The 24,314-nt window shown below is 40.5% G+C and overlaps 1 protein-coding gene across 4 annotated transcripts in view; it reads right to left on the bottom strand.

The window, feature by feature from the left end:
- IGF2BP2 (insulin like growth factor 2 mRNA binding protein 2) overlaps positions 1 to 17,758 on the bottom strand; it is a 76,616-nt gene extending 58,858 nt beyond the window's left edge. For 2 of the 4 annotated variants that reach the window (XM_081328137.1, XM_081328139.1), the window contains exons 1-2: positions 15,750 to 16,033; positions 14,334 to 14,394 (exon numbers count right to left, since the gene is read on the bottom strand). In XM_081328137.1, the coding sequence (XP_081184263.1) occupies positions 14,334 to 14,394; positions 15,750 to 15,924 (236 nt within the window). In that variant the 5' untranslated portion in view covers positions 15,925 to 16,033. Of the gene's footprint in view, positions 1 to 14,333; positions 14,395 to 15,749; positions 16,034 to 16,866 lie in introns of those variants that run through there. The other 2 variants (XM_081328138.1, XM_081328140.1) reach the window with 2 other exon arrangements.
- Positions 17,759 to 24,314: the final 6,556 nt, after the last annotated feature.

Raw genomic sequence — 24,314 nt, 5'->3', positions numbered from 1 at the left:
GAGATCATTAGAATGGAAGGTTGGTCCTAATCTAAATAAATATATATATAACCTTATGCTCTATGAATATATGGGTTGCCAAATATAAAACCATCTTCATCTGATAAAATAAGATCTACACTAAATATTGCCTCTATAAGCTGCTGCTTTGCTTACTAAAATGTATTTCAAAGCCACCCTTTGCTTCATTTGCTTGTTTGTTTTATGTTGACATCACTCAGAGGAGCCGACTAGAGTGGTGGTGATCTTCAGAAAATTAATAAAGCCAACACAGTTTAAAGGCAACATCTGAGAACATTAAAAATAATGTTCCATTTTTTAAAGAAAACAACAATAACAAAAACTGTTTAGTCTTGGAGCAGCTATTATTCTATAAATATCTTTATAGTAATGGGTTTTCAGAGTCAGGTACACTTCTTTCAAGCTAAAGAAATGTAATTTCTTAGCAATTATGTTCAGAAACCACTTTTAGCTCCTAGCATATGTTAAAAATATTATGAACCTTTTATATAAAGCAATGTTAGTTATTTTAAACTAATAAACATTACAAAGCATTATTTCTTTACAGCTCATGAACAAAGCAAAACTATAAAAAAAATTTTACCAAGTTGCTTTTCTAATTTTGAATATTTTGTCTGTTCCTTTCTATTGTATGCATATTGTCAGACATGACACCAAGAAGAATCCAGATAAATATAACACTTCAAATAACGTTACTCAGCTGCTGAAAAAAACTGTACTATGAACTTTCCCCTATCAGGCTTACACAGACTTCAGTTACCTGTTCACTGTTGAAGTGTTGCCATACTAACCTTTGGATATCAGGATTCCTCTACATGTACAATAAACACCTGGCTGGTACCATGCATCAAAATACATATTTACAGTTATTTCTGCATAGATAACCAAAACAGATTAATAGAATCCAGACAATGAGGAGCTTTGAAAAAGTACATACAATGTACATGGGATTAAAAGACATGGATGCCAGAACCTGGATCCAGCTATTTACAAATTCTTCCTGTGAACAAAGCAGAGCCCTAAAATTTAAAAAGGAAAACTTTCCAAAACCTATTCTGCGTAGAACAAGTTGATATCAGAGAATATGTAAACTAATTTGCAGTTCAGGCAAAGGAGCTAAATCAATTAGAAAGTCGTCAGGTTAAGGCACAACTGGGAGGTTGTACAATCAGCAGAACATATAAAAGGAGAAAAGCTCTCTCTATATCTTCTTTCTTCATCAGGCCCATATCTTTCAAAGACAAGTGGCCAACAACTTTATTCAAAATTCACTCGCTGCATTTATATCTCACCATTTCTTTGCCACTCTTTAATTGAGACATCACGGCAGTGTACAGCAGGCATGTCAAACTGCCAGCCCGCAGGCCAGATGCGTCACTCTGAAACCACGTCCACCCCATTGCCAGCAATGGGAAAAAAGTCATGATACGTCGCGATACGTCACAGGTTTGACATGCCTGGTGTAGAGTATTCAACAATACAACAACTCCACTAACACCCCACCACCACCATTTTTACGGTAGATAGAAAATTTGGAGATAAAATCAGTCTCTAAACAAAGCTTTATGTAACACTGGCTTATGGAAAGAAGTGTGAGTATCTAATTACATAGAATCCAGTCTTCAGTTTTATGGCATCAACACTCCAAGTCACATATGGAAAATCATTTTGGCAAAAAATAATGTTCATTATCAATTTGCCATAAGAATCACCCTAAATATTGATGGCACTGAAGTAGTTTATACCAGTCTTTTATGCAGATGAAATTTAAAAAAATACCTGAAATATAATGATTATAGAATATAGAGCCAGCAAAGTCTGCCATATCACTTTTACCCATTCAGAATTATTTCAGCTTTGGACTGCATGTACATCTCTAAATCAGTGGCATTGCCACAGGAACTCACACATCCCCATAATACACTAAATCTTTGTGGTGGCTTGTAACAATAATTACTCAGCTAACAATATTCTCTCAGTTCTAGTTCCAAAAGCTCTTTTTACCACTTGAAGAAATTTGATGACATCTTTATTATCTGGGTTAATGGCAGAAGGCCCTGGTGAAGTTCCATCAAGATTGTAGTAACTTTCACCGTAATTTCAACAGAAGACTGCAGGAAATACAGGTGTACCTCTACATAATGGACAACTGAGTACAGCCTTAAACTGGAATTCTAGTTAGTTATGTATGTATTTATATGCTTATGGTTTTCATAAAGTTATTACTTATAGCCAAGCTTTTCAATGAAGTGATATCAATTCAGAGATGCTGGTTAGAGATTCATAATCCAGAAATGTAAAATTCCACATCAGGGGCCCTAAGTGTTACTTTGTCTGCTTATAAAATTTTAGGACCATAGCCTGCAGCACCTTAGAAGTTGGTTCTGTCATCAAGTCAATTGTTAACACTACAGGTAGTCCTCAACTTACAACCATCTGTTTAGTGACTATTCGAAGTTATAAGGGCACTGAAAAAACAATTTTTTCACGCTTATAACCACTGCAGCATCCGCATGGTCATGTGATCAAAATTCGGACTCTTGACACAAATTGGCATGTATTACAGAACAAGTATTATTAATAATATGAACTTCCAGGCTCTTCATGAAATTAGAGAGAAACATTAAGTAAGGTGGCACAAGGGATTAGTCTTGGGGTCCTCTATAAGGTCAGCTTGTTATAAAACAGCCTTTTCAGGACCTTTCTTATTTCAAAGAATGGCTCTACTACCCAGAAGTTCCTCAAAGGGGAAGAATGCTAAAACCTATTTTCATTTTAAAGTACGACCAGTTGAAACAATGAAACAAACTGGAAATAGCAGATAGTTGAGTGTTTTAAGATCTAGAGAGATTGACCAGTGGAAGTTCCTATGCTCTATGTACATGGTGGGTATTAAATAGGGAGGGCTTTTTTCTTTTTTAAAATTATGTGTTTTTTGCCTGGGAGTTTGTATGCATAAGGTAAAAGGTAAAGGTAAAGGTTCCCCCGCACATGCGTGCTAGTCGTTTCCGACTCTAGGGGCCGGTGCTCATCTCCGTTTCAAAGCCGAAGAGCCAGCGCTTGTCCGAGGACGTCTCCGTGGTCATGTGGCCGGCATGACTAGACGCCAAAGGCGCATGGAACGCTGTTACCTTCCCACCGTAGTGGTCCCTATTTTTCTACTTACATTTTTACGTGCTTTCGAACTGCTAGGTGGGCAGAAGCTGGGACGAGTAACAGGCGCTCACTCTGTTACGCGGCACTCGGGATTCGACCCGCCAAACTGCCGACCTTCTGATCGACAAGCTCAGCGTCCTAACCCACTGAGCCACCGCGTCCCTCTGTATGCATATGTATTTGTTATTCGTGTAAGTACATTCTTGTTTCTCCAAACCTCAATGACATTGTTTTGTTTTGTGTACAGCATTTTGTTGGCAAATACATGATTTGGCTTGAGGCTCAGATCCCAATATGTTCTCTATGTATATTTAACATGAGTAACATTTTTTTTTGCTTTTTATTAGATCAAACTATTTGTCTATCTAGCCTAATATTGTTTCATCTAGCCATAGGCAGACAATTTTATGCTGGATAGACAAATAGTCTGATCTAGTAGAACCTAAACGTGCCATTCTTGAATCTGGAGAGTATATATAGCCTTTATATAGCCAATGCACCCCCCCTTTTTTTTAGAGCAAAAGTTAAATTTCCTGGATTTTAGAATCTGAAATCTGAGAAGACAGATTATACTCTCAGGATTGTTGGAGTCTTCCATTAACTTGGCCGTGTCTCATATGAACCATCAGAACACAAAAAATTACAAGTGAACAGAAATGCCTACTGTTGTCATGGAACTATCTGTCCCCCTCATTATATAGCCCCCTTCTTAATGGATTAGCTGTCTTCAGAGAAAGAGTGGGATATTGCCCTCCAAACATTTCTGAATGACAGCTCTCAACATGCCTCATTACTGGTTATACTGGGTGGGGCTACTGCAAACCGTAGATCAGCAACAATTGGAGGACCTCAGATTCCATACCCAAATCCTACAGTTTTGTGAATGTCTGCCACCCAAATCAGGTCTCAGAAATCAACCTTAAATTCCTCCTATCCATTTCTGCATAATTCCATGTATGCGAAAAGAGGTTGGTCCAAATATGTGGTTATTTTCTCTAGATTAAATTCTTAAACATTATTTTAGTCAGCCTCTCAGAGCTGCCTGCATATTATCTCTAACCCACTCACATATCGACACACTTTATTGAAATCCCCCCCCGAAAAAAGCCTCTTTCTACATGTTATCAGAAAGATTCATTGGAGGGGGGGTGCATGCCTCAAAGTTCAGTTTCTAGATGGCTGCCAATAGGAAAGAAATAAACCATTTGATTCATAGCCTCACATTATCTCAGTGTCCTGAACATCAATGGATGTACTGCTTTAGGAGCAAGGATTCCCCTGGAAAAGTTTCAAAGGAGATGGTGAGGGACTGGCCCCAGCCACACTCACCCAGTCTGCCATGACCACTGCAGCCACGTCCACCCAGTGGGCCACCCCCCCACACACCCCCTCCGAGGGCACCACAATGCTGATACAGTCCTGGCAGTTTGTGATAAATAAGTGGGTTTTGGGTTGCAGTTTGGGCACCCAGTCTCTAAAAGGTTCACCATCACTGTCTTATATACTTGAAAATAAGTTCAAATATTGGAAAAATGCTCTCTGCATTCTCAACAGCCCTTCAAACCATTTCCATAACTATACATTTTTAGGAGAAAGCTGAAAGAAGGGAATTCTCATATCTTAATATGCTGCAACTATAAAGGTAAAGGTTCCCCCGCACATGCGTGCTAGTCGTTTCCAACTCTAGGGGCCAGTGCTCATCTCCGTTTCAAAGCCGAAGAGCCAGCATTTGTCCGAGGATGACTCCGTGGTCATGTGGCCGGCATGACTAGACGCCAAAGGCGCATGGAACACTGTTACCTTCCCACCGTAGTGGTCCCTATTTTTCTACTTGCATTTTTACGTGCTTTCGAACTGCTAGGTGGGCAGAAGCTGGGACGAGTAACAGGCGCTCACTCTGCTACGCGGCACTCGGGATTTGTCCCGCCAAACTGCCGATCTTCTGATCGACAAGCTCAGCGTCCTAACCCACTGAGCCACCGTGTCCCTATACTGTAACTGCTGCAACTATACTGTGATTTAATTTACTCATTCTATATATGGAGGCTTCCCTTTTAAACAATGCAGTAATGAAAATGTGGAACAAATGCTAAATGCTTCAATGTTAAGTAGTACGTCATCTCACTATGATGAGCTGGAAAATTTTTTCCTGGTGCTACATGTTTTACTGTGCTCCATGTTCTCTTCTTCTCTGTTGTTCTCTACCATTAAGTTTATGTTTAGAATACCAATGTGTGTGGTGGGAAGGTTTGCTTTGAGGACACAAATATATTTATCACAGTTATGAGAAATGATCAAAACTCAACATATTTACAGACAAAATTCATGGAAGAAATTAGCACTGTGCAAATTATTTAGAAGCCTTTGTTCTGAAGTGTAAATCATGTTGCTATTAGCCATTACCTAATTATCTACAGTGCATTCAGAAAGTATTCAGACTCCCTTCACTTTTATCAATTTTAATACCAGGTCAGATAAGGTAGGCATGCTCCTAGTGATTGAACCTAGTCCATTCCCCTAAATATTACCATCTAATGGGAGCTAGGAAGTGTGCCTTTTCTGTGGCAGCTCCTGTCCTATGGAACACTCTGCCTTCCCCCCCCCGCACCCCCCCAAGTTTGGCAGGCCTCTACTTTCTTAGCCTTCCATAAAGCTTTGAAGACCTGGCTTTTTCCCCCAGGCGTTGGGATAATATTGGATAATTGCACATTAGAAGTTTGACTTGGCACCAGGTCTTTGATATTCCCAATGTTTTAATGTGTTAATCTGTTTAATTTTATAGTTTTAATGTAATTGTATGTGTTGTTTTAACTTTTGATTAGGAGCCGCCCAGAGCTGGGTAGAACATAAGTGACATAATGTTTTAAATAAATAAAATGTGTGAAATTTTGACCTACAACTAAAACAATTTACAGTTCTTTTAAAGAGCAAAAATGGAGAAAAAATATTTCATTCATTTAAAGTTCAACTTGTTCCCTCTTTGTTCACTTTAGCTGGCACGCCAGCAAAGGATACTTCAGCGGCATTCAGAATCCAATATTCTATGTTCACTGAATATTACCTGGATCAAGTAATTACCTTTAAGAACAGCTCTGGACTGACAATGAACTTTCAGATTATATATTATTTTCTCTTTGGGGAGAAGAATAAGGGAGAATATAGATTTTCTCAGCTATTGCTACAGGATAAAATGGCTCTTCATGGTTACCAACTAGTTAAAAGTCATTTCATTTACTGAACAATATCAGCATAAAACTGAACTGTAATATCTTTTGTAATGTTATATGCTTGATATGGCAAAAGGGCTATCTCTATTCTCCATCTTAAAATATGAAGCTGGAATAGATTTTCATATATGCAAGGCAGCAAAATTATCTACTTAGGAAACTACAAGTCATAGGAATTGTTCCAAGGAAATATCTAATTCAGGGTACTAGAACTGAAGGCTGAAATTTTAGCTTTGATCATTTCAATTCTGAGAAGAACATTTCTTATCAACAGGAGTGACATTGAAAGGAATTGAAAGCTGCCAAAAGGCTGCCTGAGAGAATTAGCTTGAGGGGATATTGCAATGTGATAGTAGTTTATGTGCATCTCTGGAGTAAACCAGGAAATGGTTAACTCCAGTTTTTAGAGGCCAGTTTTCTCATGGTTGGAGCTAAAAGATTTAGTGTTATTTGGGTGGCAGAATTACAGGTTGTTAGTATCTCTGGCTTGATCTTAACTTTATTTTTTTTAAAGTAGGAAGAGTGTAATTAATGATCTGACTGAATTTCCTTACAGATGTCAGCAAATACAGGAAGCCATCTTCTACTATTTCCATCTCATAGGATCAATAACTACCTGGGTAAGTGATGGCAATCCAGAGCCTGAAGTTACAGATAGTCTTCATTTAGTAACTGCCTCACTCAGCAACCACTCACATTTATGACAATAATGTAACTTTATGATGAATCCTCACATTTATGACCTTTGTAGGTCAGTAAAGCAAAGGAAAGCTGAAGCAAGATCAAAAGTATGGTCCCGGTTTCACTTAGCAAACACTTCACTTAATGATCCAAGTTGCAAATCCCAATTGTGGTCACTAAATGAGATCTACCTATACTTAATTGAAAACCTCTCAGTGTGGATTTCACTCACCTAGGAATCTTCTGATATTGTATGATGAGATTAAGTGTTAGGGGCTGACCAGAGGAAAAAGACTACTAATTAAATTATAAAATGTGTTAGAGAACTATGTCATCCAATGAAACTGAATCCTGGAAGAATAAGGACAGACAAAAGGAAATGTATTTTTACACAATGCATAATCAAGCTTTAGAGTTTGCTACAAGACATGGTGCTACCTTCCAGGTTGGTTTGTTGTTGTTGTTAGTTGCGAAGTCGTGTCTGACCCATCGTGACCCCATGGACGTTCTTCCAGGCCTTCCTGTCCTCTACCATCTTCTGGAGAACATTTAGGCTCATGCCTACTGCTTCAGTGACTCCATCCAGCCCCCTCATTCTCTGTCGTCCCCTTCTTCTCTTGCCCTCAACCTTTCCCAGTATTAGGCTCTTCTCCAGTGAGTCCTTCCTTCTTATAAGGTGGCCAAAGTATTTGAGTTTCAACTTCAGAATCTGGCCTTCTAAAGAGCAGTCAGGGTTGATCTCCTCTAGGACTGACCGGTTTGATCACCTTGCAGTCCAAGGGACTCGCAGGAATCTTCTCCAGCACCATAGTTCAAAGGCTTCAATTCTTTGGTGCTCAGCCTTTCTTATGGTCCAACTTTCACAGCCATACATTGCAACTGGGAAGACCATAGCCTTGACTATGCACACTTTTGTTGGCAGGGTGATGTCTCTGCTTTTTAATATGCTGTCTAGGTTTGTCATGGCTTTCCTCCCCAGGAGCAAGCGTCTTTTAATTTCTTGGGTGCAGTCCCCGTCTGCGGTGATCTTGAAGCCCAGGAAAATAAAATCTGTCACTACCTCCATTTCTTCCCCATCTATTTGCCAGGAATTGAGAGGGCTGGATGCCATGATCTTGGTTTTCTTAATGTTTAGTTTCAACCCAACTTTTGCACTCTCCTTCTTCACTCGCAACAAGAGGCTCTTTAGTTCCTCTTCACTTTCTGCTCCAGGTTGGCTGGCTTGGAACAATTGCTTGAAACTGTGTAGATCAATGACTATTAGTCTTGATGGCAGTGCTACTTCAATGAAAGTCATTAAGAGATTAAATCCATTGTGTGATTGGTTATTCACAGTGAGAACAGATTGCTGTACTAGATTGGTCAGGAGTCCTATCCAACAGGACCCTGCTTATATTCCTAACCAGCAGTGACTACATTTATCTTATCTTTTATCTTATATGTGAGGCAGACAATATGCTGGGGGCAAATAAAATAATTTAAATAGGCAAATATTTTGAACTCTTTTGATTCATTAGAAGAGTAAGATTATGAGACTTTTCAATGTGACACTTTTTTTGATGAAGTATTCAATTTTAACTCATCCCTAGGTATGGTTTGCTGCCAACTGGACTTAGATTGTCCAAGATTAGAAGTATGGCTGAATGAATAATTCACACTTCAATAACAAACTCTGAAATTTATCAGCACCCAGAGTCAGCTTTAGCATTTGAAAAATGATACAGCATTTGATTTACATTTGAAAGAATAGCCTTTTGTGGATAGTTGCATACTTTCAAAGAAAAGGCTAGCATGATTTCTTACAGATTAATGAATAATAAGTACACCAAGTAGATTACAGTAAAATGAGCAAAGCAGTCTCATGATTCTGGACAAACCTGAGTCATGCCATTTAAATCCTCAATGAGAGCACTATTACAAGGGTGACTGCCAATGAAAAAGATATGATGTCAAAGGGAAAAAACAAGAGACGGTATTTCAGATAAAAGACAGGGTCACTTTCATGAGCTCAGGCAAAGAGTAGGCTAAATTCTGATTGGATGGCATGAGTTCAGTCTGAGTCACAGAGATCAGTGGAAGACCTTGATCTTTTTCAGGGTGAGCCATATTTGTATAATATAGGAAAGTTGATGGCAAGTTCATAGTAAGATAGTATGAATAACGAATCGCTTCAGTGTAAATCACAAGAAGATGAAGAGAGAGAGAGAGAGAGAGAGAGAGAGAGAGAGAATGAGAATTCCAATGTATTTCTGATGCCCGGTGACAAACCTGCTAAGAAGGCATTTTAAAACCCAGCTTAATATTAGATTTCAGATCAGCATTTTTTTTCTTTAGAAAATTCAGTTTTGAATTGGTCAAAAACAAAATAAAATCCTACAGTTGCCTTTGATGTAGATGCTTATATAAGTAATTGGGATATTCAAATATTATGTCATCAGTTACCTACACAATCGTTCTTTTATAAAGCAAGAAACTCCATCAGCAGTACATTACAGGTACATACAGAAATGGAACACAGGACATTGAAAAGCAGGACTGCATTTCACCAAAAAATGGATAATTGATGTTTATAAAACAAAAATGACTGTCTATAATAAAATCTAAAATATCTCCCTCTCTACACCTACTGGATACAGTTTGTATCCATGCAGAAGCAGAAATTTCTTCCTTCCCTATGCTTCCTTTTGACTGGCAGAAATGCATTTCATGAGTATGTTACTTAATTTCAGGAACATCATCAGTTACAATTACATCTAAGATGTTAGACTAAAAATATTTAATCATGCTGAAACAGAAGAAGTGGTCCCTTTCTCTCCCTTCATTTGTAAGCAAATGTTATTCTGTTCGTTTTTTCTACTTTTAGTTTTCTTTTTCCTTGTTCGCTTGTTCAGCCTATAATCAATAGACTGAGTTTTCATTTGGATTGTATGCCAAATTAGTGAAATAAAGGAAATCATTCCAGGTAGCTTCTTTTTCTTCCCACTAGAGCTAGGGTAGAGCAATGGCTGGCTCAGGAATTCTGGGAATTGAAGTCCACGAGTCATAACAGAGCCAAGGTTGCCTACCCCTGCACTAGGGGCTATGCATGTACATCTTCTATTACTTCTTCTATCACTAGGTTGAAGCTCCATCCAGACAAAAAAATTTCTTCCTATCTTTACTGAGATAAGTAATTACAGGGAGTCTAATGTCTTTAAGGTTATGAATATTTTTATACAGCAAACCTAATGTACCTTAGGTCTATATAGTGATTTATAACCTTAGAAGGCATATCAACTGTATCTTTGGGAAATGGAAGAATTCATATACATAACAGGCATATCAAAATTGACAACAATTATGTATACCAAATCATTTAAAACAGTATGTATATAATGTGGTCATTCTCAGTACATTCAGCAAGTCTTTTTTAGAAATAAGTATTAGAAAAATTCATTTCATTCCATGCATTTTTCAACTAAGGTGTTACATAACACTCTTTCCCACAATCCCCACAGAAGTTGAAGACCACTAACTTGTTCTTTCTAATTATTTTATATATTTCAGTTTCTTTGCTTACTTTTAAAAAGCCCAAGAACAGGGACCTCATGATTTACAATCCTGAAAATTACCACTTGTGACCATTTGTATCACAGAAATATTTTGTCACCATTTGTATCACAGAATAAGTTGAAACTATAACTTCTCTTTACGTCTCTTTACCTTTTGACCCAGTATTTAGCAACTATTTCTATCATAACTTTCTTAATCTCTCCACATCGCTCAGGTTAAGATGCTGATTATTTTTCATTCAGATACTCCTATGAAAGTGACTCACAGAAGCAACAAAATCCAGATGAATCACTAAAATGATTACTGAGGAACCAATTTAATAATTTTTAATCATATGTCAGATAAGAATGATAGCTGTTTTAATAATTACGGTATTAAATAGAATTTGTTCTAATACATGTATATTTCTCTCTTAAAGAATAGCTTTAATTTTGTGCAATACAGCATAACTACCTGCTGTAATTCTTTCAAAGCACTAAAAACACTTTTGGCAATTTATTTTAAATAGAAAATAAATTGAATGAAAAGTACCTACTTTAAAAAAATATTACAACCTATCTGACAAGATGAAGAGGTGGGTAATGACATAATAGTTTATATTAGCAAAATAAAGTCTAGTCTCCTTAATGTTTTAAGAATACAAAACCATTCATATTGTAAAGATCAGTTAATGGCACCAATTCTTGCTCTAGTTGAAAAACTGTTTTCCATTCATAGCATACCCAAGCATACTACAAAAAGTATTTTAGTAATTCGTGTGTTTTGTTTTACACAGACATTTGGAGGCATCTTTTAAAAGATAAAAAATGTCAGTATTCTTTTCTTTTATAATTGATTAAAGGTATTTTTCCTGTTCATGTAAATTAACTAGAAACCAAATATGAGACTGTCTCTTTCAAATATTTCAAGTCATTACAGCGAATGGCTTTTTAGGATAGAGACTACGAACCCATTCTTATTTTTAAAATTATTTTTAAAGTAAACAATTCATTAAGTTTTACATGTTGAATAAGCTTTTTAAATATTTTGCAATTTTAAAACTCTTTTTAAAATACATATTTTAGTTTCTACAAAAACTCCCTATAATTGCACCTCATAGGAATTCAGAATATATCACTGAAATTTCCATAAAAAGTATAAAATTAAGATCAAATTAGAAACACAATTTAAATAATCAAGCTTAATACACAAAACTGTAAATTTTACAATTTCATGCCATACTTAGCCAAATATCAACAATGTTAAAATAAACCTAAATACCAAATTTATTTTTGTTTTAAATAATTAATTTATATTAACTGCCACAGTATGAAAGTAATCTATTTAAGAATATAATATTTCTAACCTTAAATCTGACAATATTTGTGACTGATCAAAATAGTTGCCTTGCAATCTATTCTTTTTTAAAAAAATCAACTAAAAGTAGCTTAAGCAAAGGACACTGGTTTGGATTTTGAGCACCTAATAAAAATTAATGCAAACTTCAAGGACTTCTCAACTTCTAACTAAACTCAAAAACATGATAATATTCCCACTGAATATTATCAAAGATTCTATTCATCAATTGTGAAGCGTGGAAGAAATTTTCTTAAGTTTAGACAAAGACACACCATTGTAACTACATGGTTAAATGGAAAACAATAATTCTGACTGAAGTGATCAAAAAATGTAATTGAAAATGATTATACAGTTTTGGGACAACTGATAAGAATGAATTAGAGAATTTTAAGTACCACATAAAGGACATAAAACAGGACAAATTTATATAATAAACATCAACATTTCCCCCCAAAAAAGATCAGCATTAAACAGCTGTCACTAGAACAATGTTGTAATAACTGTATTATTCTCCAATTCCCATATTTTTGTACTCCACCATATTAAAGCACATAGTAGCCAAAAACTGAGTAATTGGATGCAATATTTCTTATAATTCAAAATATTTGCAGCTATTTTCAATTATATTTTATTTCATCGTACACAAAATTTCATGTTAGAATCTGGCCATATAGGGTCAAACATGTTACTTCTGCATTAAAAAATTATTATAAATGTTTCAATTAAGTCTAAAACCCAATTCATGCTTGCTTAAGTATCAGTCCTAGTAAGTACAGTGAATCTTACTTTTGTATGAGTGTGCATAAAACAATAACTTTTTGAACTTCCTTTAGAAAAGTTAATTACAAAGGTCAGAATCATATCAAGGGACACAGGAGCAAGGGTTTTCAAACAAAACTTCTAATAGACTGAACATATTTTAGAAATGCCAAACTGAAGAACAGATAAGTTCTGAATCACATCACACTTTATATGTTTGTCACTTAATAACACTCTGAAACAAAGAAAAACTCCCTCACATTTACACAAGTATTTTAGAAATCAACTTTTTGTACTATATTTAGATTTAAAACCATTTTCTTTAAAAACCATATTCATGTACCACATATTTTTGGAATTTAAATTTTAAAGTTCTATTTTTAAACACTATGAAACTTTTTCTTAAACAGAACCTCAAAAATACTGTTGAAATGCATGATGTATGAAATGTATGAAGAATAATCCTCTTAATATCGTCAAATCAGATCAGATCAAATCTTTATTCAGTTATAGATCAGCAAATTAAGATCTTCAGAAAATGAGAAATCATTTGACACTCCCAGGTGCAAAACATCTATTGATTTCATTACAAAACAATATAGAGGCAGAGTTTTCCAGAGCAATAGAGGTGTAGTCAATTTTCTAATTTGTTATAGAAGGACTAGTACTGTACAAAATGTACAATTTTAAATAATATATACACACAATTAAAATAAATAAGTAAAAAAGATCAATAACTCTATTCATCCATTCCATTGTTTTAGTAATTTGGAAACAAACTAGAGCAGAACTTTGCATTTGAAAGCATTTCAAAATTGTGTAGAGGGCTATAATGATGAAATTTATCTAACAATATCAGTAAAATACATTAGAAAATGATGGTTTAAAAACATTACAATTTCACAGCCCTCTAATCTAAAATACTAAAACTTTTTGGAATATGCTTCACTTAGAACAGTGGAAAATATTGTGCCAACATAGAGCATAGGAAAACCAGAATAGCAAATTAGAAAATACTAGTATCATCTATGTAACACACTTCTGCCACTGATTGCTACTTTTTGAAAAAGCACAAGAAATAAGACATGGTTTATACAAGTCACATAAAAGAAGCTTTTAGACATAAAAGCTTCCCCAACATAGTTGAGGCTTGGAAGTACAACTTCTCCCAGATATTCTGAATTACAATTCTCATCATCTTTAGCCAAAGTTGTTTTTATATTTATTTAATTGAGCTATGAACTGATATCTATCTATGTCCCTGGCCATATCTTTACTTCTGGCTGACTGGTACTAAAAAGCTAGTATGACTTAAATTCCTGGTTCCCATCCTTGTAAAAACCAGGGTCTCAGTTGAGAATCCTGAAAAAGTTTTTTTTTTATGTAAGAGGCAATTTTGTTTTATAGCATCAGGACTTTTAAAAAGAATATATATATGATTTCCAAGAAAGAAAAACAACTCTCAAGACAACAAAATAAAAAATGTCATATTAAAGTATTTTCCGCACTGCAGTTTAAACTTCAAGAAGCAACTTTCTGCTGCTTATTTTTCTCCGACTTATTAATAATTTGTAATAACAGCAAGAATAAATATTTTACCTTAGTTTTTTGGGGACTGAATAATCCACTTCCATGACTTTGCCATGCAACTCTGCTTTACCTTAAAAGTAAAAATAAAAGAATCCGTTTCCAAGTGCCAGAGTCCTGATTGCTCAGCATCCAAACTTGTTGAAACTTACTACGGTCATCTCATTTTTCTGATTGCCCAGAGTTGATGGTAGAGAATGGAAAATGAGAGAAATTTGATGGGAAAGATAGCAAATAGTCACCCTTTGGGAGTAAAAACTCCCTTAAGCAGAAATGGGCTTTGAAAGCATTTCAGGCATGCTGGGGGGAGGGGGGGAAAGCTGTCTTTGTTTCCTCAATTGACTGTTTTGCCAAAGGAACCACTTCATCACATGTCCGTGGAAACATTTCTGCCCATCTGGATCTACGACTGGGACCGTTCACACGAATTTTTTGCGCGCGCTTCAGCCCAAAAGACTCGGGAGTCTGTTTGCTCCGTGGGTGCTCGCGCGGACCCCCGCCCATTCAGGTATTTTCTTCTGCCCAAACTATTTCTAGGACCGCGAGCAAGCGACCGAGGAGTGAGTAAGACATATTAAAGGGTGGGTGCTTAAAACAAACTGGGCTGGCCCCACCTGGGCTCTGGCTAGCATTCAGCCTCCGGAACGAAACGGGCGAGGTGCGCGTGTGAGTCAAGGGCCAACGACTCCAACTGGTTCTTCGTAGCGGCTCCAGGCCGGCCCGCTCAAACCCGATGGACGGTCTCCCTTCCTGGAGCTGACCCAAACGTCCCTCTCCGTCAATTCAAGCCCTGCTCTGCTCGTCCCCCGTGTGACTGGCCGGCCTCAGGGCTGCGCGTCACTCCGGGCCCCCGGGCAGATTTGGGGCTCTTTGCGCCGGGCTCCCGGTGAGTTGGGACAGGGCACCTCGTAGAAAGGTGCCCCAGATCTAGTGGATGCCGGGAAAACTAAAGGAAGCGGTACCCCGCACTCGGGAGCCGCTCAATAAAATCGGAGAAAAAAATCAGCGAAAAATCCCTCCCTCGCCCGGCGGGCCGCCTGCTGAAGCGCAGCGCGCTCAGGGCGAACGGGAAAGGGCGCCTAGGCGCGGGCACCGGCTCAGAGGCTCCCTCCGAGAGGCATCGAGGATCGCTTCGGTTCGGTCAGGAGGGGGGGGGCACCGGGTCCCCTCTCTCCGTCTCTCGCGGGGGAGCTGAGCAAACACCAGAAACTCCCCCACCCCCTGCGTCAACACCTCGCCCAAGCGGGGATTCTCCCCGAGACACTCGCTGCCCTGCCGGCTCCAAGGGGCCTGGTCCATCCAGACGGAAGGCGGAATAATGGCCAGGAGCCAGCCCGGGAAGAGCGGGGGTGGGTGGGGGTGTCAAGGCTAAGAGGTATCTCCGCACGCCCTCTTCCTTAGTCCTGAGCGCCGCGTTTCCTGGCTTACCGGAGAGAGTTTCGATGGCGCGGATGGCCCAGTTCTGGTCCGGATAGTCCACGAAAGCGTAGCCGGACTTGAGCAGGACCTGCCCGGTGAGGGGCAACTTCCTGTCCCCGAAGAGCTGCCGGAGCTCCTCGGCGGTCACGGCCGGGCTCAGGTTGCCGATGTATAGCTTCTTCATCGTCCGCCTATCAGGAGGGGGAGAGTCGGAGGGAAGCCAAGGCCGCCGCGGCCACCCCCTCCTGCTTTCCTACCACCCACCCACCTAGTCAAGCTCGAGTCCCAGCACCTCCCCGCCGTCGGCCGGCCCAACCCAGCTTAGCCGCTCCTCCTAAGCTGCTTGCAACAGCGCCCCGCAGCCGGGCGGGCAGCGAGTAAACGAACAGGCGGGGCCGAGCCCAGCCCCGCGCAAGCCCTCCCTCCAGCTCTCCGGGTCCTCGGTCCCGCCTGTCTCGCTCGGGACAGACAGGGGGGGCGGCGGCCGGAGCCAGCGGTTCTCCTGCGGAGACTCGGCCGGAACACGGAGAGAGGGGAGGGGGACGAGCGGCCAAGCAAGCCCCACCTACCCCCCCCCTCCACTCTCCTTTCCTCTTAGTCAGAAACACGTAGCCACGTGCTCGGTCGGGGTTTACCCCGCGCCCAGCCCGCGCCGGATGGCTCTGCCGAAGCTCCCGCGGCAATTCTGACCGCTCTTCCTTCCTTCCTTCCTTCCTTCCTCGTTAGCTTAAGTAACTCTCGGAGAATCGCACGTGAGTCGGGAAGCCCTCTCCCACACGAAGGTCCCCCTCGACCGGATGCCTTGAAACCGATGGCTCTGCGCCTCTGCTGCGGGACGGGCTAGCCCAGGGGTCGGCAACCTTGGCTCTTTTATGACTCGCGGACTTCAACTCCCAGAATTCCCGAGCCAGCTATGCTGGCTCGGGAATTCTGGGAGTTGAAGTCCGCGAGTCATAAAAGAGCCAAGGTTGCCGACCCCTGGGCAAGCCCTTCGCCGACGACCGGAGGGTATAGAGAGAGCGAAGGGCGGCGTTTTTTTTATTGCGCGGGCGGCGGGATGGCAAACCCCGAGATTTCCTTTAATCTCCTGTGTGGCGAGCGTGTTCCGAAGCGCCCGAATGCTTACCTGGGAGAGAAGAGCCGGGGAGGGAGAGTTTGTTTGTTGTTTCCCCCCCCCGCCCGCGTCCATCTTTGCGGTTTACGATGGGAAGTAGAAAGCAACTTTTCGAACAAGTCTCCGTTTTAATGCTGGGTTTGGTTTGATGGGCACTTTCGTCTTTCTTCAACCGGGATTTTAGCCTATGAGAAGTGGCGAGGAGGAAAAGCTATCTTGTTCACCAAGTCGCAAGCGCAATGGCCGGGCACTTCCTGCTGCTCGGCCCGGTGGAAACTCTTTGAGATGCTCCGTGTCCCCCTGACTTGAGCCCCGTCTGTCGGCTGGAAAATCAGCTCGACTTGAAATCGCAGCGCGCTCGGCGCGAAGGGATTTGGGGTGGGTGAATCAGAACTCAGAGCCCAGTCCGTCCGTATTTTCGTAGCCACAGCCTGTGCTCTGCTGTCAGAAGCGATGGTTCCTCCCCCTCCCCACCCCCGTTGACCTTAGTGCTACGTGTTTCTGCCGTTCCAGAAAGGCAGAGCTGGGTCTGTCAACAAACGGAGAGCATTGCTATGAGTTGTATGGGACTCTTTTTGAGACTTCTCTTAACGAGGACTTGGATAGAGACAAAATGAAGCATTTTGGCCACTTCCCTCTTCCACCTTCACTTGTAGTGTTTACCTGTGTTATTATGGTATCCGGTGATTAAAAAGCTAAGTAGTAATATTAAAGCAACAATCAGGGTCATGCCTAACTTTTATACCGTTTTTCAGGCTTGTCAGAATGTCTTTTTATTGCATGTTGTCACAATTAGGTGAGGGAGCCACTTTTTCTAGCAGAATATGTTCACTAAGCAGTACTGCTGCTAAACGCTGCTTCTCAATTTGGACATTATTGACTATTTTTCCACCTCTGTTTTACCTTTTAGAGTTACTTGAAAATCTTTGTGGAAATAAAAAGTCTGTCAGAATCCATTTATATCACATTTCATAATTGTATAGGTAGAACAACTTGCTATTTCTGGGGATTCTGCCATCTCTCCGAGGGGGGGGAGAGGATGGTTACTAAAGCGATTTTCAAACAACAGGGAATGTTTTAACTGGGGGAGGGAGGGGGAGACAGATCTGGATTGCATCTTCATTTACAACTGAAAAGGAAAGCAATAACCATAAAACCAAGGAGAGTTCCCTTTCCCATGGAAGGACCTGACACCTAGCAACTGATGAGAGCCTGACCAAATGGATGAGGGGAGGGGCTGAAATGGGAATGTTTTATATAGGATTGAAATGTAACTTTGTTAGATTCCGTCTTGTATTGCCACAATCGATTCCATCCTAGTAAACATTTTCCTTTTGGACTAAACTTGCATCCAAGAGTTCTTATTTCCTAAGATGTGGATTGAGGTGGGTCCTGACAGTGTCTGTCTTTATTACTGAAACAACAGCATGGCGATGCTTGGCTGATCCTATAAGATGTTGTAAATCCTTAGTGAAGAATTTGACATTTTGCAATCCCTGGATGTTTATTCATTAAGGGTTTTGAGTTCAAGGTGCTCAGAAGAGCAAACGTTTTGCCCAATATCTCTTCAGTTAACAGAACATAATGATGTATAAGCTTCTGCACAAACTCTTAAGAAATAGGGGTACATGGGTATATTTCTAGTGAAGTATGTGTAAAAAGTTGTTGAAATTGATGGCATCCAAATGTAGTATGTGAAATGAAGTTCAATATTAATGTCTGAAGTTGATTATTAGTTCCTACCTCCCATCAGAATTGAAAAAAATAGATTGCATATTTTTACTAATCCAGTAAACAATTTACACAGACCTCTCCACCTTTCCCCCAAATATTGGAGAAGCTTGCTTTATCCAGAATAATAAATCAGAATTGTATTAAAGTTTTTTGTAGTTTCCTTCTCAAATAAGAAATTGAAGGATTATGCACCTACAAGTAGTAAATATAAATAATTTTGAATAAATTGTCATTCATATTACTTTGCTTATTTATTTTTTTATATTATGCCTTGGAACTAACATGTTTTTGCGCTCTCTGAATTTTCCAGTTTTATTTAAGTTAAATTAAAAACCTGGCAGATGAGGAGGAATGATAAAAAAAAGCCAAATCCTAACCTTTTGCAGGAAATTGTTTTTGCCTCTCATGTCATCCTACTTTCTCCTATTGTGTTCCTGTTGCAGCCCTGATTTTTCTGGCTTCTCAATGTCCATCCCACTTTCCTATCTTCTTTCATTTCAGACGCCCCGTTCTCTCTCTCTCCGGCTTCTGGACACTGGGGAGCGCTTTCCATTTTTGCTTTTTAGATGCTTAATTGAATGTATGGGCTATTTAATAAAAACCTGCTGCCAAAGCTGGGACCACATATGCCACCTTGGTAGTCTCTGCATACTACTGATGATGCACTTGCTTTCTGCTGCTGTCTCCTCTGCCAATTTCTTGTAAATGTGCTGCAGCGTCCTGGCCCTGTGCCCTCTTGTAGCCACTGGATACATAAGTTCATCCTATGCTTCTTTCTTCAAAGGTCACCTCTGGGCTTCATCAGATGAATCCTTCAGATGGATGCAGCCATCTGTTCACAATTTTGTGATTATTCAGTCTGATGATGGTCACATCATGCTATGGGCTTTTGATTATTTCTTCCTAATGAACTAAATAGCTAAATGATTTGTAGTTACTTATACATCAATATCTCTGTGTTTATATTTGTCACACATTTAATTTATTATACTTATTTTCCTCTTTTCAAGAGAACTGCTTCCAAAGTTATATATGTGTAGAAAAAACTTGACAGATGGAAGGAGTGGCTGATTAGAACATCCTCCCTTCCAGAAGCCCTTTTGTTGATTTATATAGTCATTATTGTAGAAAATAGCAACACTCTGATTTGCCACCCATATTGTGACACTGTGTGTGTGTGTGTAGATATAAATATATAGATAGGTATATGCGTGGGTGGGGTGGTGCCTTCAAATTAAAAGACCTATATACTTCATGAAACTATATTATTTTAAGAAAAAGAAAGCACATAAACATTACAGATATTCCTAGAGTGACCATGGCAACAGTATTGTTGCATTCTATTATTGTTCCCTGTATTAGTTCTACATGGAAGGAACCCATCAACACATGTTAACTGGATAACCATGATATCCAATTCTACATATATGGAAAGGTAAGATAACACAACTAGGAAGGGGTATAATGTGTTCCCTTAGTTAGATCATTATGGAGAATCAATATGAAGATTCCATTAAAAGATATTGTACCAATAGGAATGTATCCCAGGATTCCCTGCAGACAAGTGTGTATAGTAGATCACTATATGAAACCACCCATTTGTAAGGAAAAAAATATATCACCCTTGAGGAAAATGGCATGATGCCCTCCAGATCTTTGGGTTCTTAGACTGGTGTGGATTGAGAGGAAAATCTTTGGTCACCAGTAGGATATGTATATTTGCAAACTAAGCAGAAATACTACTGTGATAATTCCATAGCTTAGTAGTGGATAATCTCCAGGTTTTCTTGAAAAATGTTGTTCAACACTTTGGATTTGCTTTCAAAAGGGACACTGCATCATCTTTAAGCTCCTTTCCTGTGCCCATCATACACTACATTCTGTTGTAACCAAGCTGAAAAAAGCTAAAAAATAAACAACTTTGAGTCATGAAGGGAGCTGAGTCACAAGTAGTTAATTTACTTAGAATTTATACTTTTTTTCCTATATAAGAAACACATGCCAAGTGCCAAGTTTCTTTGTGTTCTTTTTATAGACAATAAGACCAGTTGGTTGGTTGGTTTACTACTTTACCTTGTGCTAAATCAACAAGGGTTACAGAATCAAAATGCTTACAGTACTAGCAGCCAAACAGTTTGACACTATTGAGCAATTATGAAATCATCTGAACAGTGTTGCAGTGTCCATCTCTTAATGAGATAAGAGCAGAATGGTTGTCAAGGGATCAGAGTCTGAGACATGCTTTCATTAATCTAAAAGGGCCAATAAATGCCACATTACTAGTATTCTGATTTCATATCTGATTCAATGGGTGGCAAATAATGACAACAACAGAAGGAGAGGCAAAAATGTTAAGACAGTATTAAGATGCAAGCCCACAAGTCAATATCATAAAGCATATACAAAAGGATGGAACTTGAATTGTGACACCACTTCCATTATCTTGCCTTTTCTGATTTCTCCACAGACACTACTGGGGTCAGAGGATAAGACCTTGCTGGAGTCAGTGAAGGTTCACAGCATTTATTTAAAAATGGTAACACAGCTAAGGCTTTCCTGGTCATGGGTTGGGGAATCAAAGAAAACAGTATAAAGAAAAATAAACAAGTTTTTGTATCATGGTTAGGGATAAGCAAGAAATGCCTTCAGTAGTTCATTTTGAGTTCAATAAGTCTCATTTTTTATAAACACTCTTGAATCATAATGCATGTTTGTTTGCAATAAGGTTGAGCAATTTTTTGTGGTCTTGTGAGCTGTCATCCCACTCAAATATTCCCTATTCCCTCTTTCCTTCTGTTTAACGCTGTTCAAGACTGTTGGCATTATATATTTGAGTGCAATGCAATTAAGAAAATGTTTTGTTGCATAATTTCATTCAACCTCATGTATTCCAACAATTTATTAACCCTGAGGAATATCATTTCATTCCAAACAATTTTTTCACAATTGTGATTATTTACATTCTTTTGAAGATAAGTCTGCAAATGTTCTCACTTCACACTATCCTTTCAAGCATCTGTATTAGCCTGAAAAAATTCCCACATTGTTAGTAACAGTTTGTTTAAAAAACCTGGAATGCCAAGTTATATAAAACAATCTAATAGCAGCCATTCAGCATTCAAGAATGCCTTTCCAAATGCTGCATCTATATCATATTAGATTCGTTTTTCCACTCACATGCACTGTTAGTGGTAGTGGACTTTTTCAATTTTTTCCTACTTTTTCCTCCAGCAAATGGATTTAGTGAATAGATTTTGAGAAGTAATATTTGTTGTCATCAACAGAAAAACTACATTCCTAGTTTCAGTCAGCTCACAAAAAACCACTGTATCTACAAATGCAGACTATACTACTTTTTAGTATAAATGTATATTGCATCCCATTCAGTAACAGTACAGCAGAACTATTTACTTAAGTTGTGCGCTTTGATGTAGATCACAAAGGAGCTATTAATACGTGTCTTATTGCTTGGACTCTCATCAGATAATGGAAAGTGAAGATAAAATAGCATAAAATGTATCTAATTAAATATAATTGTTTAATTTAATTATATCAGTGAATGTTTTTCTGTCTGAGGTAATACACAGTACCATAAAGAGATACACTGAAGGCCTCATGCCCACAAGATCTCTTCTAGTCCTTCTTTTCTCCAATCTCTACTTGAGAATTCTGCTTGAAGTCCTGCAATATGAATGAAATAGTAAAGGAGGCACAATGTTCTTAGCGGGGGATGTTAAGCTGCTAATCTTTGAATGGAAAGAGGACCCAAAGGTGCTAGAGAGTAAGAGTTAGAGAGTAGTTTTTATTAAATGAAACACAAATGATTGGGGCATTTTTATGGCTTATACAACCCAGTTTTTAAATGTTCTATATAGTCCTTGACTTACAACCACAATTAAGTCCAACATTTCTGTTATTAAGTGACAAATTTGTTAAGTGAGTTTTGTTCCATTTTACGACCTTTCTTGCCACAATTGTGAAGTGAATCACTGCAGTTGTTAAGTTAGTAACATGATTGTTAAGTGAATCTGGCTTCCCCTTTGACTTTGCTTGTCAGAAGGTCACAGAAAGTGATCATGTGACCCTAGGACATTGCAAGCATCATAAATATTAGTCAGTTCCCAAGCATCTGAATTTTGATCACTTGATCATGGGGATGCTGCAATGGTCATAAGTGTGAAAAACGGTCATAAGTCACTTTTTTCAATCTTGTAACTTTGAATGGTCACTAAAACAACTGTTGTAAATCGAGGATTACCGTATATACTTGAGTATAAGCCGAATTTTTCAGCCCACTTTTTGGGCTGAAAAATTCCACTTCGGCTTATACTCCAGTCAACAAAAAAACTTACCGAGGACTTGTGCGCGGCCGAGGCTTTTGTGCTTCCGGGATCGCGCGCACCTCTCCCAAGCCACCGCCGTCCGAGACCTGCCGAAGTTTGGGGAGGTTTGGGGAGGTGCGCGCGCACCTCCCCAAACCTCCCCAAACGGCAGGTCTCCGTTCCTCCGCGCCCTGCCTGCCTGCTTCTTTCCGCAGCGGAAAGAAGCAGGCAGGCAGGGCGCGGAGGAACGGAGACCTGCCGACGTTTGGGGAAGTTTGGGCGCCTCCCCAAACCTCGGCAGGTCTCCGTTCCTCCTGCCGACGTTTGGGGAGGTTTGGGCGCCTCCCCAAACCTCCCCAGGTCTCCGTTCCTCCGCGCAGACCTGCCGACGTTTGGGGAGGTTTGGGCGCCTCCCCAAACCTCCCCAAATGTCGGCAGGTCTCCGTTCCTCCTGCCGACGTTTGGGGAGGTTTGGGCGCCTCCCCAAACCTCCCCAGGTCTCCGTTCCTCCGCGCAGACCTGCCGACGTTTGGGGAGGTTTGGGCGCCTCCCCAAACCTCGGCAGGTCTCCGTTCCTCCTGCCGACGTTTGGGGAGGTTTGGGCGCCTCCCCAAACCTCCCCAGGTCTCCGTTCCTCCGCGCAGACCTGCCGACGTTTGGGGAGGTTTGGGCGCCTCCCCAAACCTCCCCAAATGTCGGCAGGTCTCCGTTCCTCCTGCCGACGTTTGGGGAGGTTTGGGCGCCTCCCCAAACCTCCCCAGGTCTCCGTTCCTCCGCACAGACCTGCCGACGTTTGGGGAGGTTTGGGCACCTCCCCAAACGTCGGCAGGTCTCCGTTCCTCCTGCCGACGTTTGGGGAGGTTTGGGCACCTCCCCAAACCTCCCCAGGTCTCCGTTCCTCCGCGCAGACCTGCCGACGTTTGGGGAGGTTTGGGCGCCTCCCCAAACCTCCCCAGGTCTCCGTTCCTCCGCGCAGACCTGCCGACGTTTGGGGAGGTTTGGGGAGGCGCCCAAACCTCCCCAGGTCTCCGTTCCTCCGCGCAGACCTGCCGACGTTTGGGGAGGTTTGGGCGCCTCCCCAAACCTCCCCAGGTCTCCGTTCCTCCTGCCGACGTTTGGGGAGGTTTGGGCACCTCCCCAAACCTCCCCAGGTCTCCGTTCCTCCGCACAGACCTGCCGACGTTTGGGGAGGTTTGGGGAGGTGCGCGCGCACCTCCCCAAACTTCGGCAGGTCTCCGGACGGCGGCGGCTTGGGAGAGGTGCGCGCGATCCTGGAAGCACCGAAGCCTCGGCCGCGCGCAAGTCCTCGGTAAGCTCCGGGCGGTCACTTGCTTCACGTCTCCTGAGGGAAGGGGGGGCGACTGGAGCGGGCGTGTTTCCTCGTCTGCTGGGCGCCGCGATTTG

This window comes from Vipera berus, assembly GCF_964194415.1.
Source record: "Vipera berus genome assembly, chromosome: 5".
Taxonomy (NCBI): domain Eukaryota; kingdom Metazoa; phylum Chordata; class Lepidosauria; order Squamata; family Viperidae; genus Vipera; species Vipera berus.
Note: the sequence above shows the minus strand (reverse complement) of the source record. Positions and strands in the feature narration are given on the sequence as shown.